This window comes from Hippoglossus stenolepis, chromosome 5 (genome assembly GCF_022539355.2).
Source record: "Hippoglossus stenolepis isolate QCI-W04-F060 chromosome 5, HSTE1.2, whole genome shotgun sequence".
NCBI lineage: Eukaryota > Metazoa > Chordata > Actinopteri > Pleuronectiformes > Pleuronectidae > Hippoglossus > Hippoglossus stenolepis.
The window spans coordinates 2,090,511-2,107,840 of record NC_061487.1 but is presented as its reverse complement, the minus strand read 5'-3'; the positions used below and the strand labels follow the sequence as shown (position 1 = coordinate 2,107,840).

At 39.1% G+C, this 17,330-nt stretch overlaps 1 protein-coding gene across 1 annotated transcript; it reads left to right on the top strand.

Annotated features, from left to right (window-relative positions):
• The first annotated feature begins 9,024 nt into the window (after nucleotides 1–9,024).
• zgc:101566 (Transmembrane protein 263-B-like) lies at nucleotides 9,025–17,143 on the top strand. Its single transcript, XM_035156875.2, has 3 exons — nucleotides 9,025–9,131; nucleotides 10,887–11,016; nucleotides 12,697–17,143. The coding sequence occupies exons 1-3, from the start codon at nucleotides 9,126–9,128 to the stop codon at nucleotides 12,975–12,977; spliced, it is 417 nt and encodes a 138-aa protein (XP_035012766.1). The 5' UTR covers nucleotides 9,025–9,125; the 3' UTR covers nucleotides 12,978–17,143.
• Nucleotides 17,144–17,330: the final 187 nt, after the last annotated feature.

Below are 17,330 nucleotides of genomic sequence, written 5' to 3'. Positions count from 1 at the left end.
GGGGTAGATCCACATATTTTTCTTTACTTTCTTTGACATAGGGCATTTTCAACATAGAGTTCTCAGGGAATTGGCGATGAATCTTTACCAAAAAAAAATCTGGCATGTTTTCGGGACTGATATATATGTGTGTGTAAATTGGTGCAGATCCAAATAAAAATGGGGATCTAGTGAATTTAAATGTGGACCAGGCACCTCCCAGGAGAGCTCTCTTTATAGGCTGGACTGTCAGGACATCTATACAAAGCTCTTTGACACAAGGAGCTACACCGGCTACAAACGGGTAGCTGTGGCTGAGGGGTAGAGTGGTCGTCCTCCACCCAGAAGGTCGGCAGTTCGATCCCAGTCTTCCCCATCCCCATCTGCATGCCGAAGTGTCCTTGGGCAAGATGCTGAACCCCGAATTGCCCCTCATACAAAAAAAGTGCTGCTGTATGAATGTGTGTGTGATTGGGTGAATGGCAAACTGTAATGTAAAGTGCTTTGAGTGGAGCTAGAAATTTACCATTTACCATTGATTTAGAGCTCTGCTGGTCCACCCTAAAGACCCCAACCTTGTCTCAAAGGAGGACTGCAGTGTATTGGAAACCACAAACCTTGAGTTCAGATTATTTTGTCAAAAGAAAGTAATTTTGCTAATGATGAAGTTAGTGATAGAAGATAATACTTCTAATCATCATCACTCCTTATCTGGAAATAAACTTACCACAAAGCAGGACAGCAATCAGGGTAATACTTAACTGTTGAAGTTAATAAAACACAAACTCAGTATAAGAAGACAATGCTAAACTATCAGCATTTCCATTATCAACACAGTAAATAATTTATATTGATAATTTTGAAAAGAAAGAAGTACAATACCCTGTTCATCATTGTTGGAGTGCAGGCTGAATCACTCAACCTGCAAGGATGTAATTTATTATTAATGTAAACAAATAAGAAGCAGAATACAACAAAATTTTGCACACTACTGACATGTAAGTATTAAATAAAAAATGTATATTCTTCCTCTTGTTTTTTGAATGTAACATAACTGCTTAATTGAATTTAAAATGTACTTTGATTGATAGATTTGAAGAATAATACATTATTTCAAAAAATTAAGTTGAGTGACATCAAGATGCTAAAGAACGCAAGGCACTCACCATTGTTGTCAGTAGAAAATAATCTTACGCTGCGATTCCCTTTTGGTCCCAATGAGAAATGGGGATATATATATGTTCAAGACAATAATTAAACACCCACACATTTTATAGTTGGTGTTTAAGTACACACCCAGATTGTAATCTATGGTGTAATCTTACAGCCATTCTAACAATGTTCTCTTCCTTGTTGCGGGCAATTACTGAAATGTACAATGGAAGTGATACAGCAGGCAGCTGTGGCTTTTCTTTGTCATCACAGCAGCCTCTGCACACACTATTCCGACGTGTCATGGTAAAACATTCAGTGAATTTAAATTATGCAATTCAAACTTTGGCTGCAACTACAAATGTGCCATAAACGTAGCCTATTTTTACAAGAATAATAAATAGAAAATGAACTGCTCATTTCATACATTTTAAATCTTCAACAAGAAGAGAAGATCTCTGACTGAGCAAACACAAGCACCCCAAAACATGAGCAGTTACATTCATATAACAACAATAATAACTTTATTTACAAAGCACTTTTCAATACAATTCACAAGTGCTTTACAACAAACAATTTGAAACTCACAAACAATAACAATAACAATAATAATAATAATAAATGTAATAAAAGCAAACCCATCACCACTCTCATCAGTGGTGAGGAGATGAGTGATGGTTGCTCCACATCATGTACAGTTTCAAGCATTCCAGTATCCATCTGCGTGTGGCATCAAGTCATAAGATTTCTTGTTGTCAATACAGGTGGTGTACAGGTTGGTCTGTGTGATCTTACACTCTTTGGTAACTGCTCCTCTGGAGTTACTACAGATACATTTCAGCCCTTTCAGTAATGTGTCTGCTCATCTCAACCACTATGATGCCTGATGCAGGTTGAATTAACAGGCAAACAGCACCTTGTTGTCTGTGCAGTAGAGGGTGCAGGGCAGCTTGCCTTAAAGGTCAGGCTGTGGACTGAGTTTAACTCGCCCTCTTCTTCGGACTCAAATAGCCTAAAGAAACAGGTTTTTACTTACTATAAATAACACCTGTCTGCTTGTCTGTCTGTATGTGGAAGGCATTTTCAGAAAATATTTGAAGTTACCACTTTTAAATTGGCAAGTGTATTGTCATGGGCCCAAGGAAGTATCGAATATGGCAATTTGGACTTGCATTATTATATTACATTACATTTCATTTAGCTGATGCTTTTATCCAAAGCGACTTACTAGTGCGCAAGTACTAATGTTTTGAAACGGATGCGGGCAGCCACTGGTAACCAGTGAAGGGAGCGGAGGAGCGGAGCAGTGTGAGTGAATTATAGGTAGGTTAAAGACCAGTCGAGCTGCTGCATTCTGTATGAGCTGCAGAGGTCGGATGGCACTAGCAGGTAGACCTGCCAGGAGGGAGTTACAATAGTTTAGGCGTGAGATGACCAGAGCCTGGACCAGAACCTGCACCGCCTTCTGAGTGAGAAGGGGGCGTATTCTCCTGATGTTGTGCGGAATAAATCTACAGGAACTATGTTCAATACTAAAATCTTTTAAAGAGGCGACCAGCACTCTGTAAGCAGTGCAGGCTGGGGCTCATTAGTAGTGGTGGCTGGTCCTCATCACAAAAACGTCAGTTACGACAACAGTGCATTGACAACAATGGTCTGGTTCACAACAATGGGCACTTTCACGACAACAGCAAGACATCTGATTCTTCTCTTTGGGGTTCTGCGTACTGAATTGAGCTTCTCTGAACATTGAATAAACAGGTGATCCCGCAGCTGGTCTTAACGTTAGGCGGCTCAATTTCGTTAGTCAATTTTAGTTATCGTCAAGGTCATGGTGGCCTCAAGAACCATGTTTTTTGCTTCTTGAATGTGATATCTTCAGACTGCTTGAGGGAATTTCTTCAACCTTTCATCAGTTGTCACTTGGACTCAAAGATAAAGTGATTACATTTCAGTGGTCAAAGGTCACAGTGACCTTATATTAATCTGGTAAAATATATATATATATAATACACACTGTTCAAAAAAATTGAGGGAACACTTAATCGTCACAGTATAACACCAAGTGAGTTAAACTTCAGGAACATCAATCTGTCCATTTAGGAAGCACGAGTGATTGTTAATCAATTTCAGTTCTTTGACACAAATAAAAGTAACAACAGGTGCAATGGAGAAGCAAAATCAAGTCAACCCCTAAAAAAAGAACAGTTATATATGTGGTGGCCACAGACAGTTACCCTCTCCTTATGATTCCTGTCTGAATCTTTTCTAGTTTTGTGTTCTGCTCGTGTCCTTGTCACTATTGAGGGAGAGGGATCCCTCACATGTGGCTCTCTCTGAGGTTTCTACCTTCTTTTTACCTTGTTAAAAGGGTTTTTTAGTAGTTTTTCCTTACTCTTGTTGAGGGTTAAGGGCAGAGGATGTCACACCTTGTTAAAGCCCTATGAGACAAATTGTGATTTGTGAATATGGGCAATACAAATAAAATTTGATTGATTGATTGATTGACTATTGGTGGCATGAGGCGGTACCTGTGGCAGGTTGCACAGGTAGTACAGCTCCACCAGGATGGCACATCGTCCTCTGGTGGAACCTGTGCTCACAGCCCAGCACTGCAGCTCGCATGGCATTCGCCAGGGAACACCAGAATTGGCAGGTCCATCACTGGCGTGTGAAAGAGTCTGGAGACACCGTGGTGAAAGTTATGTTGCCTGTAACATCATCCAGCATGATCGGTTTGGCAGTGGGTCAGTGATGGTCTGGGGAGGCATATGCTTGGAGGGTCACACAGACCTCCATGTCATAGCCAAATGTACCTGAGTGCTGTTAAGTACCAGGATCAAATCCTCAGAGCGATTGTGAGACCTTATGCTGGTGCAGTGGGCCCTGGATTCCTCCTGGTGCTGGACAATTTCTGGCCTCATGTGGCCAGAGTGTGTAGGCAGATCCTACATGATGAAGGCCTTGATGCCATTGACTGGTCCTCTGGTTCCCCTGACCTCAATCCAATTGAGCACCTATGGGACGTTATGTATCAGTGTAGCAACGTGAATACAGGCACACAGAGTCCATACACACTACTGAGTCACATTATGTGTTGCTGTGATGAAATTCATGCAAGTTGGATCAGCCTGTGATTAAACATTTTTACTGTGGTTTTCACTGTGGTTTTGAATCCAGCCCTCAGTGGGTTTATGATTTTGATTTCCATTGACCGTTGTGATGTCATTTTGTTCTCAACAAATTATACAATGTACATCAGTAAAGATTTTCAACTTGAATAATTCATGTGTGTATATGAACACGGAAACTGGTTGGCGGAGGAATACAACCGCACTACGGAAATTCTAGGGAACAATTAGAACTTAGTAATAAGTGAGGTCAGCACTTTGTGGTTAGTAATTCTAAAAATCTTTTCCCTTTCTTTGAAGCGTGGTGCCCGAGGTAACTTTGATGTCAATTAAAGTTATTCTTTCATAGTAATATTAAATATTTTTCTGATAGCCACATTTATTGAATACCCAAAGGAATGGTACCACGTTTAAGGTAGAGTAATGGACATGTGAATATGGTGCTGAGTTTTTCCCAGTAGTTTGGGAGGACAAATGTTTGGGACTTTGTCACGCGATGACACAGCTGATATGCTTTATGTGAAGCACAGTGCAGAAAGACTTCTCTTAGATGTATCATCAGATGTACCCTGAAAATTGTATCACTGATTACACTCATTATAGCATAATTACTTATATAAGGCAAATCTATTCAAGCTACAACTTATGATTCTATAATTATACTAAGCCTGATGTAATTATAGGAGAGATTTTCTTAAAAGGGAGTTAGTACCTTTTAGAAAAAGGTGTAACCTCTGCACCACTGAGTGAAACTATCCTGATTTGCATTTGTAAAGATCACAGTTCTGTCATTTACATGTGAAAGCCCCCCCCCATAGACCTACGAGGTCATGTTCCATAATTACTTTAATTGGTTTGTCCCTAACACACCCACATACGTGCATGTTCAGGCACACCCATGTCCCAACAACATTTCATTACCTTACGTGTATCTGTTGCTTGCCAATTTAACAGGTATGAGACTCACCCTTGTATGTTCAGTGCTTGGCCACAAAAGAAGGTGGAGGCCAGTAATCACAAGCTTGGCATACTGAGTTGTTTACTACCAATGATCATGATACTCAATTTCATGTTTACTCTATGTACCCCTCTCCAGCTGAGGTGTTTGGTTTCAGTACTGCTCTGCTGTTGCAGGCTATATCAGGAATACAAGCTGGAATCACTAACTGGGGAAAATAAGCACAGATCCTTAAATAAACAAAACTGTTTTGTGAATTCAAAGCAATATACAGGATTTACTGTGAGTCAATAAATCTGAGCTGGCCTTCAAGACTCAAGACCTTGAGGCTGAGTGGTCTTTGTAGTACATTCATTTTTATAAAATCGATCACTCATCCTGCTTTGGGTCGAAATGATAGTCAACTACTAAGTCTACTACTCTTCTTTGACCTTACCTAAACTCTATCATTTCATTTTTTCCACATGAGTAGCTTTTCTCTGATAATTAGTGGTGTCCTCATTCCTCAGAAGCTGATATCATTTACACCTGGGTATTTGAAGAACAGCCGTTTCATACACTACTATATCTTGAATATTAAAAAAAAAGAGTAAACCTGGTCATTTTTATATGACGAAGGAATTAAGGGAGGTGAACCTTTTCCACCCTTCTCTTGATCATGGATAAAGAAATGTGTCCACTTTTATCATGGAGACCATTCTTGACTAACTGTGTAGTTACATTCACATTATAGTCTGGATTTAATATGTTGTCATTACAAAACCAAAATAATGTCCATCCAGACATGCAGTTTAGCTGCAGTTAGCTTAGCTAGATCCCATGGAGCGTGGATTGTTGTTAGAGGGTCTCTGAGAAGGGCAAGGGTCTTCAGAGACCGACAAAATTATTTTGCCAACTCTGATGAGTTATGAAAGATATAGATTCTCATTGGAAGGAATGATAAACCTGTCAGCTGCTGGAGTCGAACATAAGCAACCCGACACATAGAAGCAATGCGCTCAAAGTACCACAGACTAAATGCATTACGTCATATCAGGGGCGATCCCTGGCATAGGCGACATAGGCGGTTGCCTAAGGCGCAAAATGCCGATAGGCCGCCACAAGTGGCTGATTTATGACAGGCTATTTGAGAGCATGTGAAATAAATAATGTATAGCATTTCCTCATGTTTTACATATCCATATGTCAAACCTTGTTCATATTGCATTAAAATGCAGACAACAAATGGATTCTGATGTGCATTTTCTACACATCCAATATTTCATTTTTAAAATAATTGTTTTGTTAACTTGTTTTATTAACTAATGAATGTAACCTCTGGAGTGAAGGAAGGAATGCTGTTGGGGTGCTTGCTGGTTTGCGCGCCAAATCTCGCCTAGGGCTCCAACATTGCCAGGGTTGGCCCTGTGTCGTTTCTTTGCTTGTTACCTGTTCACATGTGCTGCATAGAAGCTCAGCAAAAACAATGAACGAAAATGAGGACATGGAAATACACATTGCAGCAGTTATTTCGACTTTAAACCACTGATATATCATCTTAGGGGGACCAATACCTCAAATTAAATCCCAGAAAGGTGTAAAATATTGGTCCTTTAATATCTGACTTGTTTACAAACATCATTGTACATGTATATGCTGATATCAATCTACAGTAGGAATTGAACAAAAATGCTGTAACTGTTGTATTCTAAAGATATGAACATCAGCTCACTTACCGCTTTGAGGTATCTTTTTATGTATATTAATTATATTAATATTAAAAATACTTTTTACAGTATTGACTCCCAGTTCAGCTTGAACCCACCAGGGTTACAGCTGAAGGAATAAGGCTAAAACTGTCATACACAATGAGAATACATGTTAGTTACACTCTAATGTGATGGATATGTGAAATTATAGTCAGATCTTCTCTTGCCCAAATGAGACGACAGTTTTACTTTAAAAATATTGACTTACACAATCACACAATCAGTGATTTTTTTTTTTCAGCTGCCCCCCTGCATATAGCAGCTGTAACTGTCTTTATTTTAGTCTGGATAATATGTTTGTACTATATAATAATATTATAATTATAATATTATAATTTGCTCCTTGTTATGAAATATGTGGCTCTGCTGCCAGTAAACTGGTCCATGTCGGTGACCCCTTTTATGTGCGCGGGGTAATATCTTGATTAGGAAAACCTGGGTTGACTTACCAATGATTTACCAACTTTGTAACCAAAGATGTGTCACTGCTTAGCCTGATTGGATTTGTTAGGTTAAGTTCAGCCAGATAAATTATATCCTGGGTAGGTTGAACTCACTTTGTGTTTGTTTTTCTTCTTTGTCCTCATATGGAAAGGAGAGGCGTTTTGTCAATGTCCCAGTTGGCAGGTGTAAATTTGAGGGCCCGTCTTGGGCCATGGATCCTCAGAGTGGGAGTCAAGGCTGTCAATGGGCCCTCTCAAGGACAGGGGGAACATTTTGCTGGCCAGTTCAGCCCTTCTGTAGCCAAACTTTTAGCAAGCAAGTGTTTGAGTATTGTCTTGTCTTGTTTGGCTCTCCCTCAGTAGGCAAAGTATTTACAGTATATGTATATACAGTTTTGTCACTTTTTGTTGAATGAATTATGTGTGACAAAGTAACCCCTGGGCCAGACTAGCTGCCTGACTCAAACATTTTACAGTACAGTTTTGACAAGAACACAGCCAAGATAATTCATATCAGGATGACATTTTACTAACTGTTGTATATTGTGGCCTTTGCCTCAGCTTGTGTTTGTTGTTTTGTTTCAAAAAGAAAATTGTAACATCAACCTGCCAAGAACTGCAGATGAAAATGTGTCTAAGAGACCAACTCTGGTACATTTATATGAACCATTGTGCTCATATTAATTAATGTACGCTGTCCCTTTGAATACATACAAGTAAAGGTAAAACAGCCAAGATGAGACATATCAGGATGAAACAGCCAAGAGAGGGAGGCTCAACCACTGAGAAGAGGAGCAGGACATATGTTCATGACAAGGAGTAACAACATAGATAGATAGATGTACTTTACTGATCCCAATTTGGGAAATTATTGAACATGGAAGAAAGAGAAGAATCAGCCAACATATCTGACGTCGACAAAGTCAACAATGATGCAGAAAAACTAAACATTCCCCATCCATGGCCTTATTTAAACGAAGAATAATTCATTCAATACATTTTACACATGTCATCTTGGACAGTGTTTAATGCTCAAAAAATATTTTCTTGCTTTAACAGCTTTTTTCTGTTTTTAGTATATTTTTAAGTAAAAGTGGTTTAAGTTACATAGTCTTTTAGTATTGTGACATGAGTCGTATTTTGCTTTGCTCAAGGACAGCCCTCAGAGGGGAACCTTTTACTTTGACACTTCTACTTCTACTACATTTCAGAGCCTGTACTTTTATACATTTACTTGAGCAAAGAGGTTGAATCAGTACTAATACTTTTACTTGAATCGTTTTCAACACGAATTTCTGTACTTCTTCTTGAGTGAAGAATGTGAGTGCTTTTGCCACCTCTGCTCACGCGGAAGAAAGAATCTGAATTCTTAAACCATGTACTTTCAGAATATAAGCAGATGGCTGTTCATTTATTGAACGGGTTCCTGAGCAGCTTGATGACGCTTTTCATACACACTCATAACTGAAGCCTCTAATATTCAGCACAGTAACATTTTATACGGTCTATCGTTGTAACAATATAACCAAGTAGCCACCCAATGTAACTCACTACTGACGCTGTGTGGCCGTGGGCCGTCCTTACAGCTGCCAGCACTTAGTAAACAACACGACGTCACTTCCGCTCTGAGGTTGACAGCACAACAACAGAAGAAGCATCGTCCAAGGCGCACAGCGGAGACACGTCTGTGAACAGCAGCAGCCACGGGGACGGGATGAAGGTAAGAGAGAGCGCCTGGTTTGATGTGAGCCACAGCTGGAGCTACAGGCCACAGCTGGAGCTACAGGCCACAGCTGGAGCTACAGGCCACAGCTGGAGCTGGAGAGCCACCGATGCTCAGCAACGTAACAGTGCGTCAGGTCAACGCAGCAGCTGTCACAGTGTGTTCTGCACACAACGCACCTCCGTGTCTTTGTCAACTGCTTATTTATGTATTCATTATTGTTTATATTCTCTCTCTCTCTCTCTCTCTCTCTCTCTCTCTGTGTGTGTGTGTGTGTGTGTGTGTGTGTGTGTGTGTGTGTGTGTGTGTGTGTGTGTGTGTGTGTGTGTGTGTTACGCATTCAAATTCATGCAGAACAAACTGCCAGGCTCCAGACTCCCTGCTCATATCTCTGGTTATGTGACAAACAGATGTGTGTGATATTGTGATGCAGTATGGCTGCGCCGTATAGAATCATAAAACAGGTTAACTGAAAGCATACGGTTCATTAGACAAATAGTCTAATAATAAAATTAATCTCCACTTTCTAAAAATATATCAATAATTAAACATCAATCAATCAAATTTTATTTGTATAGCCCATATTCACAAATCACAATTTGTCTCATAGTGCTTTAACATGGTGTGACATCCTCTGCTCTTAACCTTCAACAAGAGTAAGGAAAAACTACTAAAAAACCCTTTTAACAGGGTAAAAAGAAGGTAGAAACCTCAGAGAGAGCCACATGTGAGGGATCCCTCTCCCAGGGCGGACAGAAGTGCAATAGATGCCACGTGTGATGGAGAACATCAGAAAGATAAGGGTATTTGCAGCATTGATTAGAATAAACACATTGTAGCATAATGGAAGGTCAATTAATTTATGGATTATTGTCAGTAATGTTCGAGTATCTGAGGAGAAATATTGTATATCAAGCAGTCTTGTTGTAATCATAGTCCATGGTCAGCAGCCACCACGATACAGGATCGGCCATTACTATCACAATGTCTGTATATACACAGTATATACCAGTGTTAAACATAAGCGTTCACACAAGGGTCTATATAAGGTACACAGGCAGAGAAAGTCCACAGAAACTGGAGGCTCTCACTTGGACATTTGCTTTTACACATACACCTCCTCCAGGGAAACTTTGGAGAATCTCAGGAGTTTAGTGTATGTCTGAAAGCAGCTATAGATATGCAACATAGAATCGTCTTGGCAATGCTATGGTCCATTTAGGTTGAAATCTGTGTGGATGTTGAAGGCAACGCTCTGTGATTCAAAATAGATAACGGATAATTCCCCCCAAATGCATTAAAACAAAAGGTACAAGTCTGTTTAAAAAAATAAAAGGAGTACAAAGTACAGATATTTGTGGTAAAATTTAGGAATGTAAGTAGAGTAAAGTACAGATAACAGAAAAATGTACTTAAGTACAGTGAATTATTTATACTGCAGTATATTACTTCCCTCCTCTGGTCTACAGATGGTATTTTCTTATCATACACTTAAGGGTTGATGTTTTATTTGTTTTAACATTGGTTTTATTTATTTTTAATATTGGTTTTAGGATTTATTTATAATCTATTCTATTCCAGATATTATTCATGTGTGTCATACTCTATGATGTACATTGAGTGAGGGTATTTGTTCCCGTGTTTGGATGAGCTTGTCAGGACAATACTTTATGGCCATATCTGCTTTGGTGTTCTGCTCATTTCTGTAGAGCTATTTGCTCTGTAATATCAACAGTTCATGCTGTCTTTCAGGTGCTGACTTCACAGCAGGAGGTAGATGAGGAGAGCTGCTCGCCTTCTGTTGAATCCAACAACCATCACAGCTGGGAGGACAGAGAGCAGGAGGAAGTTCTCCCCAATCTCAAAGAGGAACATACACATGGTGAGGAACCACATCATGTGTCCAGTCACACTCACAGGTTTCAGTCCGGTCAGGGAACAGAGTCGCACTGGCTCCAAATTACAGTTGTCCCATAGTATAGCTGATCTCAGGTTGAGTTGTGTTTCAAAATGTCTAATACCAATGAATCCAATTGAGTCAATATCAGCTCTTAACACACAATGCGTTGTTTTCATCATCATCACTGGCTGATGAACATGCTTTCTGGGGAAGATGAAAATGTGAACTGCTAAGTACAGGACGAATGATCTTTATTGCTGCTCTTTTTGTTAAGTGAATCAGCAACATGCTGCTGACAGTGTTGCTGCTCTCTCTCAGTCCAGGTTCACTGCTTTCTGGATGAGGTCTAACATATGTTGTGTCTCTGAGGTCTGATTGACCTCAGGTTCCTTTTAGGATTGGGTCAATCTTTTATGAAAATCCATTTATGTGCAAACGAGAAATTCCATGCTAGGCCAGTTCGCCAAACATGCAGGCTTGACACAAGATATTAACTGCAAGTTTACTTTGCCTTTGTGAGCAGATCAGGGGTCATGATAATTCTCTTCAAATGACTTGATGTTGCTCTGTAATTTTGCTGTTTCAATGGTGGTTTAACTGGATTGAAAAGGTCCAGTAATGCCAGTTGCAGTGCTATGTCAGGGTTCTTCCTGGACGAAAATTAGGGTGGGGTTGTGCTGAGCCGTCAAACAACAATTATCAAACAAACTAGTACAGACACTTCATGGTGTATTCTTTAAAACACAACAAACATCATTAAAGTTTTTCTAATGAAGTGGAAACCATTAACAGTGATCACGTTTGTCTGGGCCAAAATTATATACAATATGAAAAATATGAATAAGCAGTTGATTACTATAACCGAAAAGGTTTTTAGAGATAAGGGCGATATCACATTGCGCACTCGTGTAAACACACACAAACACACTCACTTCTCTCTCTCTATCTCTGTCTTTCTCTCTCTCTCTCTATCTCCGACTCAGCTGATGTCTCTGACCTGCTACAGTTTAAATGTTGAATGGTTTGAAATGATGCCACAATATCAACACTGATCACCACATCATGATTGATACTTTTATTAAATTAGTAAAATCTTTCTTCTTAGCTGCGCTCATTCATTCCTAATTCAGCTCGTCCTGACTCTGCTCGCTCTCTTTCTGTCTTTTCTCATGCTGACACACACACACACACACACACACACACACACACACACACACACACACACACACACACACACACACACACACACACACACAAAGTGTTATCGGTGTAAACTCAGAGTAGGTAAAAACCACAGAATTTGTAAACTTAGACAATGAATGAGGAGATGGAGGGGCGCTCAGTTTGGCTCGATTGGGTTGGCAGTATTTGCATTTGTTTAGCAACAATTCTGCCCCAAGCTTTTTGATTCATATGAATGGTTGATAACTATATCTGTGGTCCCTATATCTGATTTCCACTGTAATGTTTTCAGTGAACATTTTTTTGCCGGGAGGCTGAGGCTGCTGCCTGGCAATTCTCTATGTAGGAACAACCCTGTATGTCTTATGTAGTGACAGCTAGATACAATGATCTTTATCTGATCTGCTAGAAGTACACCAGTTTTATAAGACATCCTCTGTCCGTCTCGCTCATCTCTGTCTTTGTCTTCATCTATCTCAGACCCAGATAAGGACCACCCCAGGCCAGAGGCAGGAGTCATTTGGAGAGTGGGCGGCGGATTGTTCAGCATGACTCGAAACGTTGTTGGTGCAACCCTGGGGGGTGTTGCATGGGTAGGAACTAAAAGTTTTGAGATCACCAAGACAGCTGTGACCAGTGTGCCAGCAGCCAGTGTAGGACTGGTCAAAGGAAGTGTCTCTGTGGTTACAGGAGGTGTTGGAGCAGTGGGATCTGCGGTTGCAAGTAAAGTCACACCAAGGAAGAAGGACAAAGCTGACTGATGTGTGATGGGTTGTGTGTGTGTGTGTGTGTGTGTGTGTGTGTATAATGCAAACAAAATACCTCGGAAGCTTTGAATGGATCTTCATGTCATCATTCATTTTCTCATTTCATTTATTTATTCATGAGGACAACACACATTAATCCATATTAGTGTAAATATACCAGTATTTGCCAGTTTTCAAATTTTGACAAATTTTCAAATGTGGTTTTGACTGCAGATGTTCGGATAACCAGTACCTTCTTTGTCCAGATGTTGCCACGAGTGCTACTTTGGTGATGAATCCAAATAACAAAGACAACAACAACAAAAAACGCCATAAATGACAGAAATAGCACAAAGTGAGATTTGACAAGATACAACTCATCCACAACTGTACAAAACCACAAAACATGAATACAGTGATACAACTTCAACAAATACCAACACAAACGACAGACAACCCTGGCAACAAGCAGAGGACAAGTTAGCTTTAGGTAGGATGACAAGAGCAGTTACAAATAATCAAATTACGTATTTAAGCTGTGCATTCATACATGCTGCTACAAAGATACAAATCAAGTGAAACAAGTATTCAATACTGGAGAGTAGGGAAAGGTATAACTTCATGTAAATGTGCCATAGTGCATGACATCGACACATGATTAAGTGAGAGGCCTCACACAGCCGTAACATTTTCCCTCAACTCGATAGGATCCAAGTACAGTGTTGCACGTATGTTACTAAGGAGTTTGAGTACAGCTCAGTTTTACTTTGCTTTTACTTGCTGTTACATGGTCTGAACACATTTACCTATACTGTGCACAACCAAGAGCACAAACATGTAAAAAAAAAAAAAAGGGGGGGGGGGAGTGTTACCATCATCCATTAATCAGACATAATGACCCTGTTCAGGACTGGTATTAACATCACTACCCTAACCCTAACCCTCTGACAATCAAAGTGGACAGCTGTGAGTACAAGTGTCAAAACACCCAACACTCACTGAGGACGCATTTTAAATTGATCACTCAGACCTCATTCGAAGGTGGCCACATTGTTTGAGCAGTATGTACGCAAATGTGTGGAGGCCAAATTGAAAGACTGCCTGCTCAGCGGGCGTCATTTGACCCACTAAAGTTTCACAATGCATGACTCATTTCATTGCTCACTGATTTTCTCAGCGCCTCCTTGCTCGTCGCTTTTCTCCATCTCTCTCTCCCACAAATATAAGGACACTGACAACCGATCTTCCTGTCATCGTCAGACTGGCTGATTACAACACAATTAGGTATTCGCAAATTAAGCATTTAGTGTTTACTTGCATATAGAGCGGTGAAGTGAGATCTGATCACAGGAGACACATTCAAGATGTGAACTGAACGGAAATATAGAGCTGTCCACTTGTGATTGAAACCACCAGAAACCGATGTTAATATCAGGTGTGAACAGGGCCCCTGAGAATTAGAGACAGGTATAACTTCGGAGATTTATTTAATGATTTACAAAGAAAATCAACTTGAGTCTAAATCCTAACAAATGGACCAATTCCTTAAATGTTTCACTTCTATTTTGAGTTTTTATCGGTGTTTAAATAAATTATATATTTTTTAATTTTCAATTTTCTTTGTTGAATCTGATGAATCCTGTTTATGTTCCCTTTAGAAATGTATTTTGACTTGCCAGCATCCAGTTAGCATATGTCTTTTGAAAATACATGGTTCATCAGGGACAGTTTGATGGGTAAATAATACTGGAGCAACAAGAGTGGCACTCAGTAGAGTCCATATCGCAGTCTCACAATGTTACAGAAAGTGAAGAAAAAAATCTGCCTCTTAGTCTGTGTTTGCAACAAAATGTAATAGATTTTTTTCTTGGCCAATGTCCCATCCTTCTACCAAGTTTCATGGAAATCGGTTATGTAGTTTTGTTATAATCCTGCTAACAAACAGGCAAACAAACAAAACATCCAGTCTGCTTTGAAGAAGTAGCTCTACTCTGAGGGCGTACCATAACATTTTGTCCTGTCAACACAATTCTGGCTGAAGCTCTTATATTTAGCACCTTTAAAGATAGATTGAAGAATAACGTTATCTGCTGGAAACTCTTGAGTTGTGTCATTACATCAACAAACTGAAAAAAAGAACAGCAACACTTTTTAAAATGAGGTTTGAAAGTATCCAACAGCAGACACTTAGTTATAACAGAATACCATGAAGTAAAGTTAGACTCTATATCAGAAGTACATTTTAAGTCATAGACAAAAAATGTTTTTTAATTAAATTTGTATATCTGGATCCACACCAAAATGTACTGGGTTCTTCCTTGGTTCATGCCCCACCCCTCCACAAACAAATGCTGATGAAAATCGAAACTACCTGGTGGTGGTAAAAAGATAAAGCATCATTTGGGCTAAATATAAAATCAAATGTATGTTGCACAATGTAGCAATGTTGTTGTGTTTTTGATAAGTGCACGCACACACACACACGCACACGTACTTATTTAATAAAAAATACCCCCACCAATGTTAAAACTAAAACTCTGCTCTTGAGTGTCAGGGTAATTTCGGCCTAGCTTACTGTTTGGCTTCCACCCTTTGTTTTCACTGTTTGCAGTGTAACATGCAGCCAGCAGTCTCTCACTTGGAGGACTATCAGTGACGAATACAGACAAAGCAGATAATGGAAGAAGTTTGTGTCACTTTCCATTGCAGAACATTACATGTACATGGACCTTATTTTCAGGAGCCATTGTCTGCTGATGAACATTTTCTTACCTCAACTGTAAGTTTTTGTTTTTCAAAGTGACTTTATGTTCATATTTAGTATTGACAGTATTTATTTCCATGATGTGTATTTTTACAGCATATTTCTTCAACATTGTCTTTGTTGCCATCCTATGGGTTGACTGGAGCCAATTTCACAACATTTATGTTTCCTTATTCTTACAGGGAGATTACAAATGTTTCAATCACATTTGGTAAATTGCCTTTACAGTTAATTAGTGAAAAGTATCTACAGAAAGAGAACACAGAAATATCAGCTTGCAAATGTAATGAAACTGGCTTCAGGTGAATTGTATGCTACAGTTTACTACTGAATCTGAAAAAAACATGCTACTGCTGAATATGTTTAACCATTTTGTTGCTCTCCACATTATAAATGTAATTTTGTAATGCAAACAACAATAATAATTAATAATATTTGCCCGAAAAAAACAGCAATATCACATCTCAAAGTGTAAATGCAATATGTACATTTGAAATGTAAATTTGTGTGGACTTTGTGGACCTGAGCAATAACACTTCATTTATGTGTCCGTGGTTTTCTGGAGCTTTGATTAGTTAGTGTCAGTTATGAGTCAGTGCTCATTTCATAAAGCCCCAATTCATTAATTCCATTTGTTTGTGTAACTGAAAATCTTAAAACGAATACATAGCGGCTCCACTGAACATGCAAAACAGAAACTTGTCAGTACAACGATTCTTCATGTAGGGGGAAAGCATTTCAGTTGTAAATGAATAATTAATATTTGTTTAGGTTTGAAATTATGTCTTTCCTGGACATTACTATTTCCCTATATTTACTTTCCAGAATACAGAAAACAAACTGAAGCACTGCTTCCAGCACTGAGAGACAAGTGAATGTTGAACTACTATTGGTCAGTTGGCTTGAAGCAACACTTCGGTGTGTTGATGTGGCTCTGTATCTTCTGGGTGTTTGTTTACACTAGAGCCTCAACAGTTTAATGAGCTCACAGAATATCACAGCTGTATTTTTGCTATTTTGTTTTGTCTGTCTGCCACCTATAGGTCAAACAATCTGAAACATATGTCCCATTTAGTCAACAGAGGAGTTATGAAGAAGACATACCACATCTGCAGAATTAAGTATGAAGAACGAACTGTTGGCATTTGTTTGAATTTTGTAATTGCACTGTTACTGTGAAGCTACATTTTTATAAGTGAGTGAAAATCCTTTTACATTTGCTGCATGCCTAAAAACAGTGTTTTACACAATCGTCTGTTCTCTCTTTTACTTTTAGCCTGACTCCTCCCTTCCTCTTTCTGATGGTTTGTAACCCTGCGACTTTTCAGACCAAGCAATTTTATGTATTATAGAATTATTTTTGCAGATGTGATAAGACTGTATTCTGTCAAATAAAAACAGCAGTGTTTTCTTTCAAGTAACGTCAAGTCCATTTTATTTATATTGCATAGCCCAATGCCAGAAATCACAAAGTTGTATCAAGGGGATTTTTAGTCTGTACAGCTCTTAGGAAAACTAAAAAGACGAAGAAGATGAAAAATAGTGTATGTAATTCTAAGTAGTCTTGACCTGAGAAAAAACAGTGCAGCATTTATTTTACAATC

Bases quoted from the DNA above. Each gene is read 5' to 3' on its own strand.
- zgc:101566 (XM_035156875.2), top strand. The intron at 11,017-12,696 runs GTGAGGAACCAC...CATCTATCTCAG, and splicing joins CAAAGAGGAACATACACATG to ACCCAGATAAGGACCACCCC.